Below are 24,611 nucleotides of genomic sequence, written 5' to 3'. Positions count from 1 at the left end.
CACAATGCAGTGATCTCCACCGTCTGTCTTCAGTGAACATGGTAAGGTTCATAATCCCTGAAGGTTATATGAATAAGAAATGAAACAAACTTTTTGTCTTGAGCCAGAAGACAACTGTGAAGTCTAAAATCTTTATGAAATCATTTACATGAACAGGTTTTTTCCCCATGTATGCGTTCTTCCTTATTTCCTTAGTTCAAAATTATACAAATAGGCTTTAAAATATTACAGAGCTAGAGACATGGCTGAGCAGTTAAGAAAAGTTCATTCCCAGGACTAAGGTCTGGTTTTTGACAACTTCCTGTAATTCCTGCTACAAGACAATCCGAGGGTCTAACCTTCTCAGGAACCAGCATACAAATGCATATACTCAAACAAATACACAGTGACATCACATAATTAAAATGAAAGCAAATCTTTAAACAAAATTTCACTCATGAAAATTTTTATTTTATAAGCATTTATTCTTGTGACACAGATGTTGAGGCATCTAAAGGGTTATTTAAAGAATTTTTCTTCATCATGAATTGGTTCATACAACAGAAAACAAGTATGTAGGCTTGAAGTCAGAGAAATTAGTCCTTCTCAGTTGGTGGCATCATTTGGGAAGATTTAGGAAATGCTGCCCTGCTGGAGGAAATTTGTCACTGGGAGTATGCTTTGAGAATTTACAGTCACACACCTCCAGTTCCCACTCTGCTTCATGCTACAAATTAAGGATGTGAGTTCTTAGCCTCCTGATTTAACTGATATATCTGACACTTGTTGCCACTTTCATGTTGATCCTGTATCTCTCTGGAACCAAGGACCAAATTAAACTCTTTCATAAGTTGATGCAGACATATTTTATCACAACAGAAAAGGCACTACCACAAATCCAAATAAAGATGGACACCATAATGCTTGAACAGATTGCTGACATTGTCAATTGTTTTTCTCCTGAATACTCTTGTATAACTGCATGTAGATGTGTTGGCTAAAAATCTTACCAAATACTTTATAGTAAAAGCCCTTTCATTATTAGTTTTTTTTTAGGTACACAAATATTGATATAATATGCAAAGGCTTTAACAGATTGCACACAAAAAGTTTACTTCTATATAAAGGGCAAATTTTACCAAACAGACTACATTTATAGGGTTTCTTTGCAGTATTTTTTCTCGTGACTCCGAAGTGTACTGACACATGCAAAACCTTTACCACACTGATTACATTCATAGGGTTTCTCACCAGTATGTATTCTTTTATGTATTTGAAAATTATGTTGATATGCAAAGGCTTTACCACACTGGTTACATTCATAGGGTTTCTCTCCAGTATGGGTCCTTTTATGGCTTTGAAGATGACTCTGACGTGCAAAGGCTTTACCACATTGATTACATTCATAGGGCTTCTCTCCAGTATGTGTACTTTCATGTCTTATAAAAGTACTGTAATGTGCAAAGGTGTTACCACATTGACTACATTCATATGGTTTCTCTCCAGTATGTATTCTTTTATGTATTTGGAGAGCATTAGGATATGCAAAGGTTTTGCCACATTGATTACATTCATAGGGTTTCTCTCCAGTATGTGTTCTATTATGACTTTGAAGTTGCCTATGATGTGTAAAGGTTTTGCCACACTGATTACATTCATAGGGTTTCTCTCCAGTATGCAGTCTTTTATGCATCTGAAGATTACAGCGATATCTAAAGACTTTACCACATTGGTTACATTCATAGGGTTTCTCTCCAGTATGTGTTCTTTTATGTAATTTGAGAGTACGGTGACAAGCAAAGGATTTACCACACAGATTACATTCATAGGGTTTCTCTCCCGTATGTGTTCCTTTATGTATCTGAAGAGTAAAATGACGTGCAAAGGCTTTACCACACTGGTTACATTCATAGGGTTTCTCTCCAGTATGTGTTCTTTCATGGCATTGAAGATGACTCTGACGTGCAAAGGCTTTGCCACATTGATTACATTCATAGGGTTTCTCTGCAGTATGTGTTCTTTTATGTATATGGAGATTAGAAGAACGTGCAAAGGTTTTACCACATTGATCACATTTATAGGGTTTGTCTCCAGTATGTATTCTTTCATGTAATCGTTGATTACTGGGGCATGCAAAGGATTTACCACACTGATTACATTTATAGGGTTTCTCTCCTGTATGCGTTCTTTTATGGACTCGAAAACTACCGCGATGTGCAAATGCTTTACCACATTGATTACATTTATAGGGTTTCTTTCCCGTCTGAATTCTTTCAAGCCTTTGAAGATGACTGTGATTTGCAAAGCCTTTAACACATAGAGTATATTTAGATGTTTTCCCTCCAGTATGACTTCTTTCAGACCTGCAAGAATAATTGGCACATGTAAGTTTTACCACATTCATTACACTGTTGAATCTTCATATTTGTATAAATTAATTTCATCAATTTAGTCTAATTGTAAAGAGGAATGAGATCTTAAGGTTTTATCATTTTATTTACACTCATGTTTTTCCACTTCATTAAGGGCTGTTTTGCATCTTTGAAGATAACTGTAATAGTAAAAGCCTTTATTACATGGCTCACATTTATAGAATCTTTCTTTCTAAATGGGGTTTTTTTTTTTACATATTTGAAAAGAACTGGAAAAACTCAGATCTTTACCACACTTCTTGCATTCAAAATTTTTCCTATGCTGTGAGTGATAGCTAAGTGAACTAGGACAAAAGGAATTATTTACACATTCCTAGCACTCATAGGGCTTTTCTGCAGTGTGATTTTTGTTGATGTATTAACAGTAAAGTTGCAAACCCAACCACTTGTATACCTGAATCAAATTCAACAAATCTACTCAAAAGTGGGGACTACTACAAATCTTCTAATCATTCTGAGAGGGGTTATGTTACATATTTCCATGTCCCTATGCTCATATGTCTTGTATCCAGAGTGACATATGATATACCTAGTAAAGGAAGAATAACAAATAAATGGTTTCCACATTGAATTTATAGTTTTACTTTCTGTTCCTCATAAATGTGGTATAGTGTTTAAGGTTTCTCCACAACAAACACCCCTTGACTCTTGACTCCAACTGCTCTTCTCATTTAACTTACTAAAGTTAAAACAAGTATATGAGTAACATTGCTTTACCATGGACCATTTGCTTATTAGAAGGTTTGGACATATACATATCACCTCTTCAACGTGTGTGCCTTCTGTAACATGAGTGGTACAAAACTAAATGGATTGGCAGTTCTACACCATAGCTATAATGAGGCTTTGATCAAATGGTGATATCTGGTAAGGCATTGTTTCTTTGTCTTCTTCCTGAGTGGAATGCCTGGCAAACTCAATTCATCTTTCTGATTTTATGGTTTTATGAGAATTTTGTAAATATCCATACACTTTTAAGTTGTGCTTATTTACATGCTTTCTTTTCTTTAAAACGTCAAGGACACATTACAATTTCTTCAGAGGCACATTTGTATCATCTTACACATAAAAATTACCTTTTTTGTCTTCTAGAATTCTGATAATATTCCTCAATTCTACGGTCTTCCCAATTGTATCCTAAAATATAGTACAAGAAAGTGTATGGTATATTATTGAAAATTGTGTAAAACTTAAGTTACCATCTTCAGTGAACCCTGGATCCATGCCTGATTTATTCACCTCTGTAGTAATATTTTGTTTATGATCTAACAAAGTTTGCCTGAAGATCAGAGCACAAAGCTAGACACAGTCATAGAGGCCAGTCAGTGGTGCTACACACCATTAATATCAATAGCCATATTAGTTAGCCAAAGAGGATAGGCAGTGGTGGTACACACCTTTAATCCCAGCACTTGGGAGACAGAAGCAGATGGATCTCTGATAGTTCAAGCCCACCCTGAGCTACACAAAACCGATCCAGTCAAAAAGGGAAACAGAGCTCATAAAAGATGATCTCAGCACTTGGGATCCCATGCCTTTAATCCCAGCACTAGAGATGAATATAAAGGGGGAGGAGACAGGAGCTCAATGCAGTCTGCAGTCATTCTGAGGACAGGACTGTCCATTCGGTCTGACTATTGATAGAGGTGGGAACTCTCTAGCTACTTCTCTGATCTTCACCTTTAACCCCAATATGTCTCTGGGTTTTTATTAAGAACAATTAGAATTCCTGTTACATACCTCATTCGTCCTCTTCCTCAATCAAACTACAGAAGAACATTAATAACCAAGGAACAGTTGTCCCCTTATTTGAAAACATAAAGGAAAATTCAGTCTTACCTATAGTAGCGAGATTCCAGTAGGTCTCCAGCATCACATCTTTGTAGAGATTTTTCTGGGAAGGATCCAGCAAAGCCCATTCTTTCCAAGTGAAGTCGATATGTAAATCATCATAGGTCACTGTATTCTAAAATACCCCACACATGTAAACAACAAAAACTGTGATACTGACAACATTGTAAATGTATAATTCTTTGACAACATAGTCATATAATTCTGGTGCTCCCCATACTTATTCTATGACAAGGATATTATAATGTGTTTACCAAGTTAGTTTAGAAGGAAACTGAATAGGAGGTTCACCTCTGACATTTCTGTACTGTTTGAATGGGCTATCACCTTGCAAGAAAAATGACTATAAACAAACATAAAGAGACAAGTAAACAATCAACAGTACAAAGTACATATTAGAGAAATTATTTAAACAATTACTAACTACAAAAACCGAAAAATAATATGAGCAATCTGGGCATATTGACTCATGCCTTTTAACCCCAGGACTCAGAAGGCAGAGGCAGGCTTATCTGCCCCTGAGTTGTATGCCAACCTAGTCTATGCATCAATTCAGAAGTACATATTAAGACCTGGACTCCTGGGTAAAAATCATTCAAAGAAACAAAAAAGATAGATCTCAGAGCCCACATTTATTTGTTTGTTTGTTTGTTTATGCTAAAATTCTTACAAAGTGTTAGGGATTCTGACCCATGTCATCCGTGAATAAATTGCATTTAGTCACTTCAATGATTTTTTTTAATATTTATTTATTTACTATGTATACAATATTCTTTCTGTGTGTATGCCTGCAGGCCAGAAGAGGGCACCAGACCTCATTACAGATGGTTGTGAGCCACCATGTGGTTGCTGGGAATTGAACTCAGGACCTTTGCAAGAGCAGGCAATGCTCTTAACCTCTGGGCCATCTCTCCAGCCCCCACTTCAATGATTTTCATATTCCGCAACAGCCCCTACACTGTTGAAAATGTCCAAAGTATCTTCCAACACTCAAGGCAATCTCTTGTCTGTGAGATTTTGTAAAATCAGAAAAAAGTTACATCTTTCCAATATACAACAATGGCACAGAATATCCATTTGCACGCCAAAAGAGAGGAATGGGAACATAGTGAAGGCAAGACTAAAGCACAACAAGACAGAACATCAAATCCTACAGCTCTGTCTCAGATGCATGGGGCTTCAGTTTCCAAGGGCTTAGATAGCCCTATCCCTGAAACTTCTCATACATCTCTCTGTGTGTACTGCTATTCCATATATGTAGCTACCTCTCCATGGCAGGTATCTTACAGCTTTGGTATTTCAACATCTTGTGGTCTCAAAATGCAACCCAGGCTTTGTCCTCACAGCTTCATGCAATGGACTCTCACAGTATCCATACTGGGTTTCTGTCACTCCTAAGCATAGATGCCTGCATCAATGCCGAACTGAAACCACAGACTAAGAATCCATAACCTTAAATTTTGATTCTTTCTTGTTTCCAGGGCTGCCACATCAAGGGTGATCTTGCAAAATTTGACTTCTTAATTGGGATGGACACTAACATACTTGGACCACAGGTGCAGCAGGTTTTGTATGAAATTGCTTCCTGGGAGTAGGAAACACTATGCTTATTCCTTATATAAATTAAAAGTGAGTGGAGTCTCACCCTTAGGGCACCTTGATAGGTTTCCACTCCAGAGCAACAAGGTCAGAGTTGCAGGTGTCCAAACCAAGGTTGCTAACACAAAACACCCTAAGAAAGGCTTGCCAATTCTTCACTTGCTAAGTCTAGCTGGAAATAGACACCTATGTCTCAAAGTTTGTCACTGTGCACTGTGTTCCTGCTTTCTCTGATCACAGCCTTACTCCTGAAACTTTGTTGCCATGGTCATTGGCTCAATTCCTTATCACTTACCCTAGGAATGTGCTTTTGACCAATGAGAGGTAACTTTTTCTTTAGCTTCAAGCTTCCTGAAAGAGAGGAAGTTTTAGACTAGAGGAGAAGAAGCGAGAAGGTATTAGAATTATGAAAGAATTGGAAGAGGCAGAAGAATAGAGACATGTTTGGAACAGCTTGTTCACCCTCAGATACCTTAAGTGCTTTCACTTGCTGTAGCATTTCATCAGAACCCCCAGACACCATCCCTCCTCATTATTGTGTGTTAGCCCCCAACTTGGACACAGACCCCTGCTTGAACAAAGGACACACTGTCTGCCAGAAGTTCATGTAGGCCACCCTCCTGCAGAGCTCCCACACTCTCTCAGTGTCCCTTCAACACTATCCTCAAGACCCACCCCTCTTTGCTTTTTTCAACCCATAACTTGGACAGAGACTCTCTGATGGAACTATAGCCACGCCTACTGACAGATTTCCAGGCCCTATCTTGGGAGGGGGGAATGCATGTCTAACCATAGGCCACACAAACCAGAAGATCAGAGAGCAGATAGAAACCGAGGAACAAAACACTCAACCAACAAAGACAAATTGAGAAATCAGCACCTAGACCCATAAGCACCTCAAAGCCAGATACCTAGACACCAGAGTAAGAGCACAATCAACAACAGCCAGGGCAATACGTCACTACCAGATTCTCGCTATCCTATGACAGCAAGCCCTGAATGTTTCAACAAAACTGAAACACAAGCAAAAGACAATAAGACCAGCTTTATGAAGATGATAGAGGTCCTTAAAAAGGAAATGAATAAATACATTAAAGAAAGCTAAGGAAAAAAAGTTGATACAAATGAATGAATCTGTTCAAGTCCTGAGAATGGAACTGAAAGAATTCTAGAAATGAAAATCTAGGTAAGCGAATGGGAATTATAAAGTCAAGCTTCAAATAAAGAATACAAGACATGGAAGAGAGAAATTCAAGCAATGCAGATACAACAGAAGAAATGGATGTATCAGTCAAAGAAAATGTTAAATATAAAAAGTTTCCTGAAGGGGCTGGAGAGATGGCTCAGTGGTTAAGAGCATTGTCTGCTCTTCCAGAGGTCCTGAGTTCAATTCCCAGCAACCACATGGTGGCTCACAACCATCTGTAATGAGGTCTGGTGCCCTCTTCTGGCCTGCAGACGTACACACAGACAGAATATTGTATGCATAATAAATAAAAAAAAAAGTTTCCTGAAATATAACATTCAGGAACTCTGGAACACTATGAAAAGATCAAAGCTAAGAAAAATAGAAACGAAGGGGGAGAATTCCATCTCAAAGGCCCAGAGAATATTTTCAAATGCATCTTAGTCAAAAATTTTCCTAAAGGACACTAGAAAAACACATCCCACAGAATCAACTAAACAGGTCTTGTGCGGGTGCACAGAGACTAATACAGCAATCATAGGGACTTCAAGAGTCTTAGCAAGGTCCACTGCATATACATTAAGGTTGTGTAGCTTTGTGTATTTGTGAGACTTCTAACAGTGGGAGAAGGGGAGGGTGTCTCTGACTCTTTTGTCTGCTCTTAGGACCCTTTTTCTCCTCCTAGTCAAGGCTTCATATGGGGTTTGGTGTGGGATTCCCCTCTGTATGCTATGAATATGTTTTATTACCATTGGTTAATAAAGAAGTTGCTTTGGCCTATGGCAGGGCAGAATATAGCAAGGTGGGAATTCCAAGGAGAGATAGAGGAGGAAAGGAGGAGTCAACGTGATATCATGTAATTGTTTAAGAAGAAGAATGCTAGAACCTTACTGGTAAGTCACAGCTTCGTGGCGATATACAGATTAATAGAAATGTGTTAGTTTAAGATATAAGAGCTGGTTAGGAATACATCTAAGCTATTGGCCAATGTTGTAATCAATATAGTTTTTGAGTGATTATTTGGATCTGGGAGGTCAAGAAATGAATAAGTAGTCTCCATTTACAGGGGTTTGGTTGATATTCTTATGATATCTGCTCTGTTATGAAGGGATCTGGAGGAGGAGTAGATCTGGGGGACAGGGGAGTGGGGAGGGCACTGGAAGGAGTAGAGGGAGGGGAACTGTAATCAGTTTGTATGAGAAGTTGTGTGCCTATTCCTCCCATAAATTGAAGGCTTAGGTACCCTTGAGGTGCCTTAATAGGCTTCCAAAGCAGAGCAAGGGCCTTCTCTTCAATGGTGCTAAATACCTTGAAATTTCCTATATCAATTTGTATTGCATGAGAGAGGAATAAACTTTTTTTTTTTAAAAAAAAATAGAGGAATGTGGATAAGTGAGGGAGGATTGGACTCAGCAGGGCAAATACCAAATCCTGTAGCTCTGTAACAGACAGGTGGAGTTTCATTCTCAAAGGGCTTAGATAGCTCTGTCTCTGAAAATTTTCACACCTGTGTCTGCTTTTCTACTTCCACACCCTGCATGCAACTCTCCATGGCAGATGTCTTATTGCTTCGGTATCTCAACATCCTATAATCTCAAAATACAACACAGACTTAATTTTCAGAGAATTATACAATGAATTCTTAGTCTTCTCATTGGGTTTCTGACTTTGCCAAAGATGTGTACAACAGTGCTGAACTGGAACCACAGAGGAAGAATCCATGACCTTTAAAATTTGCATCTTTCTTGTTTCCATAACTAGTACATTGCTGAGCCACCAAATTTGATTTCCAAGTTACGATGGGCTCTACAATAATTGGACCAGAGTTGCAGCAGATTCTGTATGAAGTTGCTTCTTTGGATGAGGAATCACTTTGTCTATTCCTCCCATAAATTGAAAGTTTAACTGGATGGGATCTGACCCTTAGGGTACCTTCCTTGGCTTCCAATGCAGAGCAAGGGCCTTCTCTTCAATGGTGCTAAACACCTTGAAATTTCCTACCTCTGTTTCACTACTGGACTGTCATCTCAAAGTACCTAGTGCTGTTTTTCTCTACAAAACACGGACTTTTCATTTCTTTCTACCCCACTTGTTTTTCACTATAGACCTAAATGAGTTATATTAGTAATAACTATTCAACATAATTAATACTTCATCTAAGAAATCAGCCCAGTTAGTTTTTAATTCTTCCTTACTCAATCTCTCAGGGAATAGAGAAAATAAGAACAACGTTGACACAAAATATTATACGAATGACCACTAGCTAAATTTTCCATGAAGTCTATTTTCCACTGAAAACTTACTGCCTGCATTACTCAAAACACTCCCAAGTTTCAAGTCCTATAAGAACAGATGATTAAGCTCTGTGTGAAGCTTTCTATGTTTTTTGCCATCTAAAGTCTTGATCTATTCAACATTCTTCAAAAGTCAACATTCCCAGGTAGATTGCAATAAGAAAATCACCTTTGATGCACCAATTTTTTTTCTAACTTGCTTGTTTCTTGCAGTGATTAAATTCTCTGACCAAAAGAGTCTCAGGTAAACAACAGGTTTATTTGGCTGATTCTGCCAGATCACAATCTACCATTGTGGGAGCTTAGGATGGAAACTCAAGCTCATGGCTGAAGGCAAAAAACATGGGCTAACTTTGCTAACATTTTTCTTGTTTGGTCACTTGTCTCATTCTCAACTACCCCTTTTATTCATCTCAGGCCCTCTTGCTTAGAGTATTGCAATCTCAGTGGAAGAGCTACCCACAGCACTCATCAATCAACACAATGTCTAACAGAGAGCAACCAGCCATTCTGATGGGGAATGACTTCAATTGATGTTACTTCAGATGATGTCTTTACTGACACATAAAGCTAATTAATATGAGGAGACAATAACATGAGATGGTTTTAAAAACCCAGAACCAGGGCTGGAGAGATGGCTCAGCGGTTAAGAGCATTGCCTGCTCTTCCAAAGGTCCTGAGTTCAATTCCCAGCAGTCATATGGTGGCTCACAACCATCTGTAATGAGGCCTGCAGGAAGAATACTGTATACATAATAAACAAATAATAAATATTTAAAAAAAACAAAACCAATGTATTAACCATAGCAATTATTTAAGCAGCAAATACCCAAACATAGAAGAGCAACAACTTGAAAACAAATATATGCCAAGAAATGAGGAAAGGGAAGCCTCTAAGATCAAGAAAACTAAAACTATCTCTCCACAGAAAGTTCCCAAAATAACAAAAACTCAAGGAACTCAAAATATAATGTAGCAAATTTTCTGAATACAAAAGCTGGCGAAGGCCCATCATTTTCCAGAGAAACAACAATATGATTAGATGATAACTAATAAAATCAGCAACATAGATGGCACTACAAACAAAAACACAAAGCTACACCTGCAAATACATACCATGGTCCTTTAACCAATAACTTCAAGATTCTAATTAAAATCCAAATCCAAGAAATCACTGGCTAGCACTCATCTTGTGAACTCCAGTTCTCTCCTTTGCTAATAGTAGAAAATGGGTTGTTCAAAGAGGGATGTTCAACCAAAACTAGAAAAATTCAATCGAAGTCGTCTGATGTTTTAACTTTGTAGAAAATAGATTTGTGTACTAAAAGGACCTCATTTTCTTAAGGTAAAGAAAAGGATATTTGTTAGGATCACTTGAAAACCATTTTGTTTCCCAAGACAGATGAATGGATGTAAGTCTGTATCAGATGAGGAAATGGAAAGTCTTCCAAACCAAAAGCACGATAACAGATTTTTAAAGAAACAGTGTATGATTTGTATTGTATATCCAAAGCAACTTGTTTTTTTCTAATTGTTTTGTAAGTCACAAGAAATTTTGAAAATGAATTTATCCCCATTTTTTGTGTCTGTTTGTATGTGAGAGACCAATTTTTCATGTGCCTGCAGGTAACCACTAAAGAGAGGGTGTCCGATCCCCTGGATTTGGAGTAGGTGGTTATAAGCCTCCCAACTTAGGTGTTGGGATATGAACTCAGGTCATCCCCAAGAAGAATTTTTGCTGAGCAACCTGCTCAGCACCATAGTATTTTTACCCAATAACTAAATGTCTTTCATAAATTAACAACAATAAAAAACCTAAATAAATAAAGAAGTAAATTAATGGCCCTTGGAAATACATTGTAACAATATTAAGATGTTGTCTATGGTAAATTTGCAGCATGAATTGTATATGATCCAAGGAAGATTCCCAACAATTTATAACAGGAAAGCTGATTACAAAGCTAAATGCAAAGTGGAAACACAAAGAATCCTCAATGAAAAATACTACACACATTGACACAATGTGACTTCTATACTTACAACAAAGTTACAACAATTAAGAATGTATACAATATTTGTGAAAGAATAAAAGGATGGTGAGAAAAAACCAAGCAGAAAGATATGGTCAACTTTTAATCAAAAGACTAAAGGAAGCTCAGCCAGAAAAAGTGTGATGTTGACCAATGTTATCCAACTACCTACGATTCTATGCATATAAAAACTAAATAAACAGACTTTATAACACCTACCAAATTAACTCAAACAGACACTAAATTTGTTATGTTTCTGACCCTCCAGCTACAGATATTTCTTCCAAAGAGAAGCCCATGTTCTAGAGCCCACTCTACAAATGGAGGTAATCTCCTGCTATGGCTCTGAAAACTCTCATGCCCCTTGAGGTTTCAGATAAACTCAGTCTCAAAGATGCCCTACACACTAAACAATGTCAAAGAATAATCTAATGTCTATTTCCTGCAACATAGATTATGGTACAAGTTGTGGAATCTATTTTATCCACCCAACTAACACCAAGCATAACAGAAAAATCTCTGCAGCTCAGAAACTCCTTTTCTCCCCTTCCTAGACGCAGACAGGGCCATGGTCTAGGAAATTTGTAATTTAGTAGAAATTCTTCCAGTCTTGTACACCTTCCATTACACACTCAATGTCCAGTGCAGCCAAATACAAGTCACCCTCTAACAGTAACTGTTGTTACTGTGTAACTAATTGTTAAAGCAAAAAGAGGCCATGAGTTAGAAAACAATGAGGGTCATGGTAGGGCTTAGAGGCAGGAAAGAAACTATATATGATGTAGTTATAATCTCAAAGAATTATTTTGAAAAGTTGAAACAAGCTTTATGACCATGTTCTCCAGAGACTAGGGATTTGAAAGAGAGCACATGATGGGTTACTCAACCTTTGCTCCCAGGATGTGCATCTCAAATCATAGCCACATAATTTAGCCAGATCTTCTAGTCTACTTGAACAAGTGTAACTATAGTAATTTGATAGGGTCAGATTTTATCCTGATTCTTGATTGCCCTCATCTGTGAACACCAGTAAATGGTCAGTCAGGATATTTGTTGATTATCTAAACCTGACTACCTGATCCACATTGCTAACCTCAACTACTGCAAAGCAGGAAAGCTTTCAACCTCCATCCTATCCCTCCCTTTCTGCATTGTGACTACATCAGCTTCAAAGTTGGTTATTGAACTCAATTCTTGAACAGGTCACTCTTCATTTTCCCAAATAAAAGCCAGAGATGTTGCAGGACACTCATTAACTGGTCTATGTTTCTTTCTTACTTACCAGTCAAGGCCCAGCCTGGAAGGAGCTGCAGAACTGTCTTCCCAACACTGGACAGCAGAGGAAGGAGTAAGTATTCAAGTCAATTATCAACTTGACAGTGTGGTGTAAGCCTGGGATTGAGAAGGCATTGCTCTAAACAGAAATAAATCAATAGTACTTGAGAAAATGAAATGAAATTCCTAACGACTGAGAAACACTGGAGAACAGAAACAAATAGAGAATAGCACAGTAATGCAATTTAAAAAAATGAAATTTTCAAACATGATACCAGTAATTGGCATTTTTAAATGGTGAAAATGATTCATTTTTAAGATAAAAAACTTAGCTATATTGACTTAGAAAAAGAGTAGTCCTTTGCCTAGTAGAGGGAATGCCATTAATAAGAGACTGATAGATCTTGACTGCTGAAATCTGTAACCTGACAGAGTAACAGTCAAAGTTCTGTTTACCAATCTTTGTGTCAAGCAGGACTGAACATATTTGCACAGAAAAGTTTCCTAGGGCTGGAGAGATGGCTCAGAGGGTAAGAGCAATGGCTGCTCTTCCAGAGGTTCCGAGTTCAATTCCCAGCAAGCACATGGTGGCTCACAACCATCTGTAATGAGACCTGGTGCCTTCCTTGCCAGCAGTACATTATATGCTTTAGGAAGGAAGGAAGGAAGGAAGGAAGGAAGGAAGGAAGGAAGGAAGGAAGGAAGGAAGGAAGGAAGGAAGGAAAGAAAGAAAAGTTCCCTAATTGGAAGATCTTTATTTGGCTCAAGCTAACCTTCTCAATGTGGAAAAACTACCAATTTGGTCTGCCTTCATTCACAGGACATGAATTAATACACGCTTGGAAATTACAAAACTACTCCCCCTGCCACAATCAAGTCCTTTTTCATAATTGTGACTCCAGCAGCTAATTGTTGACCTTGTTTCCCCTCTGCAGTGTACACCATGAACTATTTTCCCTATTCTAGTGTGAAGGCAGAAGCCATGCTCCTCATGGAAATCTTTTCCTGTGACTGCAATAGGTAGTTAATAATTTAAATATTTGAAAATTCCAAGGTAGTACAGTCATTTAAGAATTTAGGAAGTGTACTATAGAGGATAGCAAGGTCAATGACCTGGAGAGCAACAGACTGGGATCAAGGCTACTGGAGTCAACAACATAGGAGAGCTTGTTTCAGAAATATTTTTCTAAAAGGCTGAAGTGCAGATGTTCTAGAATTAATATGCCTTCCCAAGAAGAAATCACTCTACACACTTAAGAGTTTAATAAAGAAAACTGCTTTAGTACGAGTATGCTTCATCACCTTACTCTAATGCTCAAAGAGGAGCCAGCTTAGAACAGACTTTGCATTACAAACTTCCTGTCATTCTTATTTTAGGTTCAGGCTCCAGGTTACACTTTGAACAATTTAAATAGGGACAGGAACTTAGCACATGGAAGATTTACACAGCAAAGATATTCCCAGAATTATTTCTTAAGTATAACAGTGACATAAAATAACAGGTTATTCTCCAGTGACAGGGTCCTGAGGTGGACGTGCCAGAAATGAGAAAGATAGGAAATGGAGAAGGTAGAAAAGATAAAGGCCGGGGTGAAGTGGTCCTGTACAAGCTATGCCTCTTACCAAGTAAGCTTCTTAAAAAGAATAATATCGTGTATACTACTTCTAGGGGGGAATGGAAAGAAATGGGAGATTTTTATGAAGTCAGCAGAAACTGTCATGAGCTATTGTGGGCCAGGATGCAAATGCAGCAGATAGCAATTGATAATTCTGATGTCAACCCACCAGATGAATAATTCTCTGATGGAGGAGAACCTTGTTAAAGCAAGGCTTATGGAACTACTGACTCTGGAAACTGTTGTTTCTCTGTAATTCCACATGTGCAGAAACAACTGTGGTATCTCCCCAATATCTGCACTATAATGTGTATCTCATATGATATGTATATGTAATCTCATGATTATATCTCAATCTTGTGAACACATATATCCATGGATAGTCAGGAAGATGACTTCTCATTAACCTGTATAATTTTGAAGAACAGAAATATGCTAGGATATGCTTCATAACTGATCTATTGTCCCATAAGGACTGTTTTTTTTTCCACTCAGAATAACATAAGAAAACAACAATTTCCCCCAGTCTAAGACAGGCTACACACATTTAGCTGATCTGAAACCTCAGAGCAATTTCAAACTAGACTGAATGGGTTTGTATACACATCATAATTTAAAACATGAAAAAGGACAGTCGTAGATGTCTAACCAAGGCTATTAATACAAAGCAATCTAAAGTACTATGACAATTCTTTGCTTACTAAAAGTCTAGCTGATAAAGACCACAATCACTCCCTGTATGAATTCCTCAGCAGCGTGTCTCACAAGGCAATGTGGCCCCAGGTTCAGGATGGGAAACTAGGGACCTTGAGCTCAGGCGCTGCCATGGTTACTCACCCCCCTCAGTTTTTGTAATTTTTTTATTGCAGAAAGTTTGTTGTTGAAATAAGCAGTGGAGAATTGGAGCAGAATGGAATAAAGAGAACAAGGAGAATAAAACAATGAAGAGAACTAGAGCTGAAGAAGAATAAAAGGGAATGATCCTCAGATTGTATGAATCTTCTTAAATAGGAAATCGTTTTAAGCCCTGCTACTCTAAAAAGTACTTTCTTAGTGACCCTGGGTGCAGCCCTGAGAGCTGAACTCTCCCAGGCTGCAAAAGAAACTACCATACAATGGGACAAATTCAGGGAGGACTAATAAAATAATGCCGTAAAAGGGGAACACAGTGTATCTTAAGAACATTACTGACCAAGCCCACAGACTTGGGACTGATAACCATAGCTCCACGTGATGGGAAGAGTTGTATTCTCAGGATCTGAATCAACCCCTCCCACAAAGCCCTGGCCCCAGATCATTACCAGTGAGAAAGCTTGGGGGGGGGGGGTAGATCAGAGCCAAGACAGGCTCTCCTAGTAGCCCTAATAGAGATCAGGCCTTAGTTTCAGTTTACTAAAATGGGACAGAGATAAACAGACAGTCATCAGAAAAACCACAACTTAGGAGCAGGCATCCCAAGTCTTCTGCTAGCTCAGCTGTCACCCCATGGCCCCTTCTGCTGGCTCAGCACATGACCCCCAGTCTCCTGATAACTAAAGATAGCTTTCCCTACCCTGCTGCTAGAAGGTCCCTAAGCACTAGGACCTCCCTCTAACCAATCAGACCCCAGACTAATCTTTCCTCCACCAATCAGTCACAGATTAGTCTCGCCTCCCTGAAATTTCCCAAACTCTGCTTAAAGGAGCTTGTGACCTTTTTTAGTGGCCGCCAAGTGCTACATTGGAACCAATAAAGCACTCTTGTTATCACATACATGGCTGTTGGTCTTTCCTTGGAGGCTTCTCTCAGACCCTAACAATTGGTGCATTGTCCATAAAGTTCCCCAGAGAATCCCACCATGATGAGCGTCTGATAACCTGGCTGGCTGGTAAGTGAAGTGAGCCTTCTGTGTTTGGGTCTGTTCTGTTACTTGTTCTGTGGTTTGTGTTTTGTTTTTGTTTTTTTTTTCCCCATCTGGGTGGCTCAAACTAACTGAATCTGTAGGCTGGGGTTTTGACTGATGGATGCATTAGAGGCCACGTGGGCTGGGAGATGTCCTGGGCCCACCTGGATGGGACAGAGGGTCCCTTTGGTTGAACAGAGAACACAGGTCACACCTGTTGCAAAACAGAACTCCCCAGGGAGACATGCCATCAGCCTGCTTTGGTTCCTGGTTTCTTTCTTAAGTGCTGTGCTGATATATTTCTGTCAATGTTATTTTTGTGTTTTCCTGTTGTTTGTAATGTTACCTCATTTACTTCTCTTAGGAGTGGGTCAGTCAAACTCAACTTCTTCCCTGGAGTCTTATTTTGGACCGCTCCAAGGACTTTCAAACCCAAGTCAGTGACTTAGGGCTCATTATCTGGAGGGGGTGAAAGCATTCTTGATAAGGACATGGCAGGACTTTGGGTGCCTAACAGAGAACCAATGGCTGATCACTGTGGTGGCTGGGGAAGCTGATTATCATTGGTTAGGGTGAAAAAGAAAACCCTACTGCTAGTCTTAGATGTTTCTCATGGTACAAGTTTTACTGTGATGATGCAAATTTAGAGTTATTTCTGCTTTGGTATATGTATGATTCTGTTCTTGTTTAAATATTAAAGGCATACAATATTCTAGACTACTAAAGGAAACCACAAGAAGGACTTTGATAAAAAGTTTTTATGTCTAGAAAGTAAGAGAAAAGGCAAGAGACTAAAATAATAAGGAGAAGAGAAATAAAAGATAAGGCTGTCTGAACAGAGATAGGAACCTGAGGATGTATAGTAAGTTGTAAAAGGCCAGAGGAGGTATGAGATTTGGCCATGTTATGTTAATTCTTGTTCATTTTATTTAAAAAAAAAAAACAAACAAAGCTGATGATTCACTACAAAATGTTTGTGTTAGGAATGGGGTCATTCTCTTTAAAGGAGAGAGGGGGACAGACCACTGCCTACCGCACCCCTGTACCCTTTCTTTCTTTCTCCAGGCAACAGGGAGAAAGGGTGCTTTTCTATCCCACCACTTTACCCCCAGGTACCCCAGGATGAGAGGTATGGGAAGGCAGAGGAGGTGGGATGGAGGAGCTCCCCACATACACACCCATTCTCAAAAGGAGGAGTGACCAGCTGGGGAGAATTCCGTGGCCCTTCCATTGCATGCTGTGAACCAACCTGATGCTGGGGACAGGCAACATCTAGTCACCAGCCCTTGGTCACCAGCAACCTTTATAACTGGAAATTATAAAATCTTAAGTTTTCTGAGAAGCCAGCAAGGCTCACTGAACCTGTTGTATTCAGTTCTTTTCACTCACCAACCAACTTGGGATGATTGTTTTCAACTGCTCCAAGTCCTCTTCACTACTGAGGAGAGAGACAGGATTAGAACAGAAGCTTAGAAATTGGTTCCAGGACCAGATGGAAGACTGGCCACCAAATCAGATCTCATAAATGTTGGGTTTTCTGTGCTATGACTCAGTTGGGATTCTACATAGAAAAATGTAGGGAGAGGCTGAAAGTCCACCTCCAGACTCTAATGGGGGTTTCTGTCCAAAGTTAGTCAGGTATGCCAGGGCCTGAAGAAACACCAGGAGCATTCCTTGAGAGGGGGACAGAAGTTTATAAGACCTATACACCCTGGGATCTGGAAGCACCAGAGAATTGGTCTGTAGTCAGCCCAGCTTTTGTCAACCAGTCAGCACTAGATATTCACCATAAGTTGCAGAGACTAGAAGGTTTTAAAGGTAAGAGGTTGGCTGAACTCATTGTGGCTGCTGAAAAATAATAGGGAAACCCCAGAGGAAAGGCAGACAAAGGGGCTTATGAGAGCTTTATAAAGACAGATTTGGAGTCTCATTCTGAGATTCCTGGAGGCAGGATTGCTATTTTTGGAGGTCAAGACTACATTGGGGACCTCTGCCAGATCCACCAGGCAAAGTCCCACTAGCCTGTCCACACCCGACCTCTGGTAGAGTCAGCAGACAAGAAAGGCCCTCCTGCCATGTCCAACCTTAGCCAGATCTAGCAGGCAAGGAAAGCCTGGTTGCCCATGACTAACCACCACCTGAGCCAGCGAGCAAGGGAGGCCCGCCCATTCCTGACCTCTGCTGGAGCCAGCAAGCAAAGATGGCCCATGCCCGACCTCAACCAGTGCCAGGAGACAAGGACGGCCGGCCCATACCCAACCACTGCTAGAGTTAGCAGGTAAGGAAGGCCCACCCACTCCTGACCTCCACCAAAGCCAGCACACAAGGAAGGCCTGCCCACCCACGCTCAACTTCCACTGAAGCCAGTAGGCAAGGAAGGCCCACCTACCTGCCCCTAACCTCTGCTCTGCCACTGAGCAACATCTGTTGTGACTGGAACCATAGCCCTAACTCCACCACAAGGAGAGACCATCTGAGCCTAGGATTCACTGGCACGCGGAGGACTGACCACCAGAGATACAACCCCAACTACACCAATTGGAGGAAAAGATGGGTAGACAACACACTGAACAACACAAAGGGGAACACAGCACCATGAAAAAAATCAGTGGCTCTAACAGCAGCAAGACTTGAACACCTCAACACAGAAGAAGCAGAAAATGCCCGAAAAATAACTTTAGGAAAATGTTTCAGGCCCTTAAAGAGGAAATGAAAAATTCCCTCAAAGAAGTGGGTGGAAAGACAAACAAAAAATTGGAAGAAATCAACAAAATCCTTAGAGAAAACCAAGAAAAAGCAATCAAACAGATGAAAAAAAAATGATTCAAGACTTGAAAACCAAAATAGAAACAATAAAGAAAACACAAACCGAGGGAATTCTGGAAATGGAAATTATGAGTAAATAACCAGGAACCACAAATGCAAGCATAAACAGCAGAATACAAGAGATGGAAGAAAGAATCTAAGGTACTGAAGACACAATAGAGGAAATAGATTCATAGGTCAAAGAAAATCTAGAACACCAAACTTAAGAATAACAGGGATAAAAGGAGAAAAAGTCCAACTTAAATGCCCAGAAAAATATACTCAACAAAATCATAGAAGAACACCTAAAGAAGGATATGCCTATGAATGTAAAAGAAGCTTACAGAACACCAAACAGACGACCAAAATAATGTCCCCTTGTCACATAATAATCAAAACAATAAACATACATAATAAAGAATATTAAGAACTGAAAAGGAAAATGCCCAAGTAGCATATAAAGGCAAACCTATTAGAATTACACCTGACTTCTCGGTGGAAACAATGAAAGCTAGAAAAGGTCCTGGTCAAGTGTTATGTAGACATAGAGACCACAGATGATGTGTTCTTGGATTCAGTTTGCCAGTATTTTATTGAATACATTTACATCTATGTTCATGAGAGAGATTGATCTGTAATTCTCTTTCTTGGTTGAGTCTTTGTGTGGTTTAAGTATCTGGGTAACTAATCTCATAAAAGGAGTTTGGCAATGTTCCTTCTGTTTATATTATGTGGAACACCTTGAGGAGTATAGGTATTTACTAACTAGGCACACCTACAGGTGGAACAGTGTGTCCAGTTGGCAACATTTGCAGTTACATCATGATGCAAAGTAAAAGAGAATTTCAGCTCTAAACAAATCTAAAATCAACTCAGTCAAGGCTGAATAACCTCAGTCTATATTGAATACTATGCTGTCTCCTATAGGGGACATACCAGGCTTCCTCCTATCATCCTTTTAGCTACATAACTAAAAAGTTTGCTCTTAATAGTTGGCACTGCTGGTATTCCTCGTTCTCATATCCCCTTCCTCTCAGCTTCCTACAACACTGGCTCCTGCAGTATTGACACAGAGAAATTAGGGCATTGTGGGTTTCTATGATACTACTTCATTCCCTGTTCTTAAATTCTTCCTATTAACTCTTGATATCATTTATTCTTTTGCATTACTCTTAGACTCCTGTGGTTAGAATCATTCTCTCAAGGACAATCATGCAAATATGTCATGTCTTGAACTACTGTGACTCTTTCAGACTACTCACAAGGTGCTTTGGAAAGGCAGCATCCTGTTCTTGAGAATCCTGAATTCAAGGTAATACTTCAAACAACAAAGGCTTTAAGAGCTGAATCAGATCCACTGTATATTTTTAACAACATCCCCTCTGGCTCACCCAGAGAAGAATCATCAGGGGAAAGTTTTCCTAATAAAATACTCATTTCATCTATCGCTCTAAGAAAGTGACACTAAAGGCAATCGACAATAATTTTTGTAAGGAAAGCAAGGAGAGCAGGCAGCAATATGCTCCTGGAGTCATGCCCAGAATTATACAGCAAACTATCTATTGGCCTTATCAAAAATGTTTTAAATTCTCCTTGGCCTTGCCAAAAGGAAAACTTATTCATGTTTTTCTCAGGCCTTGTCCCCCAGTGAAGTCATATTGTTCCCAGCATTAATGAATGCCATTAATAAGAGACTGTTTGACTTTGTCCCGTGTAAAATGTTAGCTGCTGAGTGCTGTAAGCTGACACAGATTTACAGCCAATGGCCTCTGTCTCAAACCTCTGAGCTAACTTACTGTGTCAACCAGGATTGCACACATCTGCATAAGAGAGTTCCACAATTAGAAACTGAACATTCAATAGTTCAAGCTACCCTCCCTAAATTGTACACCCATCAATTCTGTCTGTCTTCATTCACATGGAAGAAATTAATGCATGCTAGGAAATTACACAGAATGTTGTTCACCCTGCCCTTTCAGGTCATTCTTTATGATGAAGACCCCTGCAGCTTCAGTCTGTGATCAAGCTATTGTCTAGTCGGTTTCCCCCTGCAGTGTACACAGCACACTGATCTTCTTTCATTCTACACGGAGAAGCCATGCTCCACAGGCAAATCCTTTTCCTGTTACTGCAATGGATAGTCCACTATGCAACCCAAACTGGTAACTTTAGAACTGTGGTGCTGAAGACCTGCAAACTAAGAATTGAGGGTGGAGCCGGGCGGTGGTGGCGCACACCTTTAATCCCAGCACTAGGGAGGCAGAGGCAGGCGGATCTCTGTGAGTTCGAGACCAGCCTGGTCTACAGAGCTAGTTACAGGGCAGGCTCCAAAGCCACAGAGAAACCCTGTCTCGAAAAACCAAAAAAAAAAAAAAAAGAATTGAGGGTGGTCAGTTGGGAGGAGAGCCAAGGGCAATGCCCTGTAGGACTACAGACAGGGTTCAAGTCCACCTCAATCAATATGAAAGACCTTGACTCTAAATGATTTTCAAAAAGACTAGAGATGCAGCTGTTCTAGAATTAATATACCTTCATGGCGCACCAGGACTTAATGTTGACTGTACCTGGAATAGCCCCTTGACAGCATTTAGAGGCCTGTCTTTTAACAAAGGGATGGGCCTTTCTGCTGACTGTAAATCAGGGTTGTCTCCCTTGTTATGGGAATTCAGCTCTAAAGGTGATTAATACTGTTTAACAAAAAAAAAATACTGTTTAACAAACTTTCTGTCTTCCCATACCATTCTCTAACAGGCATGGTTAGTGTACTACTTATCTTAGGGGTATTTGGGATGGAGCCCACCCTTACCTAAATTCTACTTTGTGACTTAAGTTCTCCTAAGAATGGGTAAATCCTTATACCATCAATTCTATTACAATTAATTCTACTCTTCTACATCACAGTTTAGACTCTACGTGATGTTAAGTTGGGAGCGTCATCCCCGCCCTTGATATCCATCCCAGCCCCCAGGCCTAGGAGTTGCGTTGGTTTGGACTCCAAATCCCAGCATTCCAGGGAGGGTTCAGGACCACTCCCACCCGGTATTTACGCAAACACGTGGGTCCCGGATTTTGCACGTGCTCCTCGGTTTTCTTTCTCTCCTGCCGTGCTCTCGGCCACCCGAGAGTGTGCATTTAATAAAACACGGGCGTTTTAATTTGGTTTGATTTGACCTGATTGGATTTCTTTGCGCCGGCGGAGCTGCTCGTCTTTTCCTAACACTCTACACAGGAGATAATCGTTTACAAGCCCCACAAAATTAACTCCAGGCGGATCCGAAACCTAAATGTTAAATGTTAAAACTGTGGAACTTTTGGAAGACGCTAGAGACCAGGGTTCTCCGAGCTTGGCAAGTTTGCCTTCCACACTGACAATACAAGGACTACAGCGCGCCTTTCATAGTGACGTCAACAACAAGGATATTTCTAAGTACAGTCCTGCTCCCAATGCTGTGTGCAGATGCAGCTGGCGGAGTGAGGTTATTCAGGGGCTGCCTCCCTGGGCCAGGGAGTTGCAAGGATCACGCAGGACCACACAGAACCAGCAGGAACACGCCGAACTCTGTCTAGCCCCCAGACTCCCACCAAACCAGGGGAGGACTCACCACACCACCTCTCGCAGCTCAGTCAGCCGCGCCACACAGTCTAGAGACAGCAGCCTCTTTTTCACCAAGGCCAGCCACTTCTCCCTATCTGTGGAGAACAGGCTCTTTTACTCACCATGGTGCAGTTGCCAAGCTAACCCGCTTCCTCCCCACGGTGGAGCCCAAGGCACAACACACAGGGCAACTTCCGACTTTCACAGGAAACAAGCTGAGCCAGAAGCCTGGCTCCCAGAAGTACCCTCCCATCTCTCTGACTGGTGGGTCCGCAAGAGGCTCTGATTGGAGAGTGAGGCCTGAATGACAGGACGGTGAGCCGAAGGCACAATGCACAGTAGTTCCTAGCCCTGCCTTCCAATCTTAGGACAGACCTATCCAGGTTGGCTGGAGATTTGTGCCAAATTCAACACCAATGGGTTCAGTTTTACAAATTCAGAAGGAGGCTACTCAGACAATTTTGCACGAGAGGAACACAGGGTAACTCAAGGGCATTATAAACAAAGTCCACAGTGGCCTTGGGATGGATAACCACAGCCCCAACTGTAGAAAAACGTGGGTTCTCAGGATCTGATGCCACCCCTCTGCCAAAGACCCTACCATGCAATTTCCCTGTTTTAGAGAAGGTGTTCTCTTACTTTCTCAATACATCAGGACCTTAGATAAAAATTCCAAGGAATACATAGGTTGCCAAACTCAAAGGGGCCTAGTTTCAAGTGTCTTCTAGAAGTTCTCCACTTCAAATTTGACATTTAGATGTAAAATTCTTCTGTTTTCACAAACCCAAAGAATTCTTGTGAGTTCCAGGGAGCCAAATTGAAGTATCCACCTTAAACAGGTCAGATACACCACTCTCAATTTCCTGATCCTAATTTTTTTTCCTAAACTTAACTTTGTTCTTTGTTCTGCCAATACCTTAAAAAAGTATTAAGAGACTATCTACCCAGGATGTGACCAGCACCCAGCTTTCTTAGCACCCCCCCCAAGACGACACCCACAAATAAGCAGGAAGCACTCTTGAGAATCTACCGCCCCAATTCCTTTAACCTGTTGTGCCTAACCTCCTGCATTTTTATTTAAAAAAGAAATGGGTATGTAATGGTCTGTCCTGTCCCTTTAAGAGACAAGCCACTCCCATCACCCACCCCCATCTGCTAAGGCAAGCTGATCTTCAGCTTCCAACCTGGGTCCACTGAAGGAGAAAGATGCCAGAACATTACAAGTAAGTCATAGACTCATGGCAATACATAGATTAATAGAAATGGGTTCATCTAAGATCTAGCTAGGAATATGCCCTAAGCCATTGGCCAAACTGTGTTGTACTTAATATAGTTTCTGTGAAATTATCCGGGTCTGGGTGACCAGGAAACTAAAGCGCAGTCTCTGTCTACAGTCTACAGATGGTCTTTCTGTGTCAGGGTCATCTCAGAAAGAGAAAATGACTTACAGCAGAGAGTAACCAAAGCCTCTACCCTACATCTCTGGCTGCTGAGCTTTTAGAAGCCCTGGTTTGTCAGCACCTGTCTGTGAACCCACAGAATTACTTCCTCTACACTTGTATTATCTGACTCACCTCCAGTCTCTCTAAGTTCCAGGGAGAGCTTTACAATAATAAAACAGTCAGTCATCTGGATGAAACCACTTCCCCAATATACTTGAGATCTGCCATGGTAAAAGGGCAGCTTCAACTGTCCCTCTTATGTCCAGGCTTCCACAGGAAAAGTCTTCATGGAAAGCATGTGGGCTCTGCTGCAGACTCCGTTCACTGTGGCTCCTCTGGGGCTTCCTACTTACACTGCTTAGCTGGAGCTTTTTCTTAGTATCAAGAAGCATTTCTTACTCCACTCCCAGTCCCCAGAAGGGTCATCTCAACTCTGCTTTCCATCATCAGGTGGGCCTAATCTACATTACCATCCTAGAAGAGAGGTGACAGATCTGCTCCAACTCTGATAATAAATGAAGCTGGGACATGATCCTGAAACCACAGAGATGTAGTAAGAAGGGCCCTGAAATAATCAGACAGAAACTATATTATTTAAATCACTGCTTAGCCCATTAGCTCTAGC

At 40.4% G+C, this 24,611-nt stretch overlaps 1 protein-coding gene across 4 annotated transcripts; it reads right to left on the bottom strand.

The window, feature by feature from the left end:
* Positions 1-428: 428 nt before the first annotated feature.
* Positions 429-22,774, bottom strand: LOC142844664 (uncharacterized). 4 transcript variants are annotated; one of them, XM_075963475.1, is made up of 6 exons: positions 22,667-22,757; positions 12,654-12,785; positions 6,157-6,212; positions 4,251-4,377; positions 3,488-3,548; positions 429-2,342 (listed from the first exon to the last, which is right to left on the bottom strand). In XM_075963475.1, exons 4-6 carry the CDS (start codon positions 4,282-4,284, stop codon positions 1,133-1,135), a joined length of 1,305 nt encoding a protein of 434 aa, XP_075819590.1. In that variant the 5' UTR covers positions 4,285-4,377; positions 6,157-6,212; positions 12,654-12,785; positions 22,667-22,757; the 3' UTR covers positions 429-1,132. The 4 variants fall into 4 exon arrangements, with proteins under 4 accessions (XP_075819590.1, XP_075819589.1, XP_075819591.1 ...); XM_075963474.1 differs by lacking the exon at positions 6,157-6,212 and having other exon boundaries at positions 22,667-22,774; XM_075963476.1 differs by lacking the exon at positions 12,654-12,785 and having other exon boundaries at positions 22,667-22,761.
* Positions 22,775-24,611: the final 1,837 nt, after the last annotated feature.

This window comes from Microtus pennsylvanicus, chromosome 2 (genome assembly GCF_037038515.1).
Source record: "Microtus pennsylvanicus isolate mMicPen1 chromosome 2, mMicPen1.hap1, whole genome shotgun sequence".
NCBI lineage: Eukaryota > Metazoa > Chordata > Mammalia > Rodentia > Cricetidae > Microtus > Microtus pennsylvanicus.
This window is presented reverse-complemented; position numbering and strand designations above follow the sequence as displayed.